Below are 3,153 nucleotides of genomic sequence, written 5' to 3' on the forward strand. Positions count from 1 at the left end.
CTGTTCTCCTTTTCCCGCCTCCTAACTTCCCAGGAAACAGATTAGGGAACAGACAAGAACCAGCTAGAAGTGGGCCTGGAAAAAATAGAGCAGAAAAGTCAAGTAGGAATCCCATAAAACTAAAACAGACCCCCTCCAATAAATAAAACAGAAGAAAGAATGAGAAGAGAGATGTTGAAAAGTAGGGGGACATAGGCATGGCCGACCAGGAAAATAACTGCTGGAGGGAAGAAACCTGAAATTTGTGGGCCTGGGTCGCTAGGATATTCATTCTATTGTTCCAGAAAGCCATTAGGAAATTAAGATTCTTTCTGTGATCATACTGTGTTCACAGCTTGACAAATTATTTCTGGCATTCTGTCTTCAAACTTCCTCCATAGCGCTCATGTTTTCATAGCTCTGTTCTGTAAACAAATGTGATTCTACATGAATTAACTTAGAACGCTGGAGCCACAAGACTCACAAGTCATTCAAGTTCAACCCTCTCACTGAGATGTACAGAGCTTAACAGACGTGTCCAGTGTCACGCAGCCATACTAGAAGGAGGTGAATAGATTTTATAAATATTATATGATTTATGAAGCATCTAGGCCAATTTATACAAAGAAAATATTTCTAAACTTAAGTCATTTTGAACCCTCACATCTCCGTATTGTTTTTAAGATTGTAAAGAAGAGGCTTTTTGATAACCATCTGGAAAATATCAACGTGGAAAATTTGTCAGAAGACAATGTAAGAAACTAAGGTAAGCAAAAATTTATTCCAGCCAAAGTATTTATTTGAAAAATATTTGATGGATAAATATACTTTTATATAAATGCATGTTGACCACTTAAATTTTAAATCATATTCATAATTACACTGACAATAATAGCATTTACTGTCTTTTAAGTGCTTGATGGATGTTAATTTAATCATCATAATACCATACACTTGGGTCCTGTTACTTATTAAGCCCATTTTGCTGACTAGAAAACTGAGGCAAGGAGAAACAATATCTTTGTCCACAATCACACTATTTGTAAATGGTGCAGCTAAAATGTGAACACCAGCAGGTTAGCTCTGAAGTCTATGTACTTAGCCAAGGTACCAGGCTACCAATTACCACTCTGTGAAGCAACTTGCATATCAGTAGGTCTATGTCCCTAATTTTAACCAGGTCTGCTCTGGTTTAGGGTCAGTGCTCTTTCCCATTACACAATGTACTGCCTCTCACATTATCAAACTTCAACTTCACTGTTCACTCTCATCAGCAGACACAAGCAGAAGGCAGTGGAGAAAGTACAGTGCAGTAGCCATCACAGAAGCAGTGCAGGAAAAGGAATCCAAGCCACTAGCTCACCAGCCATAGCACAAGCGCTTGGGTTTGCTGGAGGAGATGGGCTCCTCCAGGTCACTCCTGGCTGGTGTGCTGTGCTCCTCTCTCTTCCTTCTCAGGAAGTGATGTGGTTGATGGAACAGGCACTAGAGCGGGGAGTGAGAGACCTGGGTTCCAGTCTCAGAGCAGCCTGGGACTGGCGGAGTGCCATGGACAGGCTGGGCACCACATACCGGCTCCCTTAATCCTCTCAACCACATGAGTGAGCATGACACCTGGTTTATAGGGAGCGAAGTGAGATTTAAAGTTGAGGAAAATTCCATCAAGGTCACAAAAGATATTATGTTGCCCAGGTCTGCCTGACTGCAAAACCCTCATGTCTCCTTGACCACGTTGCCTCTAAAGTCACTTCATTCCTATAATCTGACTCCTCAAACATAAAACAAGGTAAGGGTGCTAAATTAGTTCTCTCTGTGCCATGGAGCCCCAGGGATTCTTTGAAGGTGTCTCAGAAGTCATTTGGGGAAGGAAGTCCAAGGAGACAGGGCCAAGACAGGCACTAATACACATGTACTCACACACATACCCACACAGCAGTGTAGCATCACTTTGGCCTTATAATTCTGGCTTTCCACGTTACGATTGAAGGGGGGATTCTGCTGCTAAAAGAGTGTGGGATCATTTTTGCCAATTAATTGTTAAGGCCCCTCTTAGCTTTAATACGTGGGAGAGGATCAGCTTTGCAAAGGTACAATAACTGCAGTAAATCAAGCCAGGCAGAGGAGACTTCTGATTCACCTGGATGCCTCAGTCCAGAAAATGCCAGATGCCTTTGAAAGAAAAGGCTTCTGATGGATCTAGACACAAATACCCAAACTTCTGCAGATCTAGACACAAATACAAGTGTGGGTAACCTGGGGACTTGATACTTGTACTTGGTCTGTGAAGAAGTGTTTCAATTGTGTGTGTTTCAGTGGTTTTCATACTCATGCCAGTTAGTGAGAAATACAGTCTGAGTTTTCTTCTTTTGTGGTCACCAGTCCTGGGGGTTTTCCATTGGTCAGGAATAAGAGGGATGAAGCATTTGTAGTTTGTTTAAATCAAATGCATTGCTTTTTTTTCTCTTTCTATTTATCTTGCTTCAGTCCTTCTTCAGTCTTGTCTCTCTCCTCTGGCCCAAATCAGGTGATAGACAGGAAGGGACTGGTCTTTGTTGGTAAGAAATGAGTGAATTCATGTATTCCTTTCCCTCACTTGTAATCCTACACAGAGCCAACATTGGTGCTTAGATGTTAGCTCTCAGACCGGCATCTTGATGAATGCATGGAGAGCCAACTTTTCTTTCCCCCATCCCTCATAGCTCATATACCTTTCACTAAAAACTACATATGTAGGGAAGAATAAAGCCAAGGAAAGGCAAATGTTAATCGAGGTGATGGTGATCACATCTTTAAAAAAACACACACATTAAGGTATACTTTAAAATTCATGCATTTAAGCATGCAATTTAGTGATTTGTAGTAAATACACAGTTGCATAATCATTACCATAATTCAATTTGGAACATTTCCATCCCCCAAAAGATCCCTCAAGCTCATTTGCAGTCACTCCCTGTTCCCACCCCCAGCCCTAGGCAACCACTAATCTACTTCTGTTTCTGACAGATTTGCTTTCCCTGAGTGCCTCATATAAATGGAATCATATAATATGTGGTATTTTGTGGCTGGCTTCTTTCATTTAGCATACATTTCTTTCTGAGGTTCATCCATATATTAGCATGTCTCAGCGCTTCATTCCTTTTTACCACTTTTTTTGAAAGGCAGCATTATGTAGAG

The 3,153-nt window shown here is 41.2% G+C and overlaps 1 protein-coding gene across 1 annotated transcript in view; it reads right to left on the reverse strand.

Moving 5' to 3' along the window:
- Nucleotides 1-779: 779 nt before the first annotated feature.
- The window catches only part of LOC107182876 (regulator of G-protein signaling 7-binding protein-like), a 6,070-nt gene continuing 3,696 nt past the window's right edge, over nt 780-3,153 (reverse strand). Inside the window, exon 3 of the mRNA XM_015563072.1 lies at nt 780-1,593. Within this exon, the coding sequence (XP_015418558.1) occupies nt 1,569-1,593 (25 nt within the window). The 3' untranslated portion in view covers nt 780-1,568. The remainder of the gene's footprint in view (nt 1,594-3,153) is intronic.

Source organism: Myotis davidii, unplaced genomic scaffold (genome assembly GCF_000327345.1).
Source record: "Myotis davidii unplaced genomic scaffold, ASM32734v1 scaffold135, whole genome shotgun sequence".
Taxonomy (NCBI): domain Eukaryota; kingdom Metazoa; phylum Chordata; class Mammalia; order Chiroptera; family Vespertilionidae; genus Myotis; species Myotis davidii.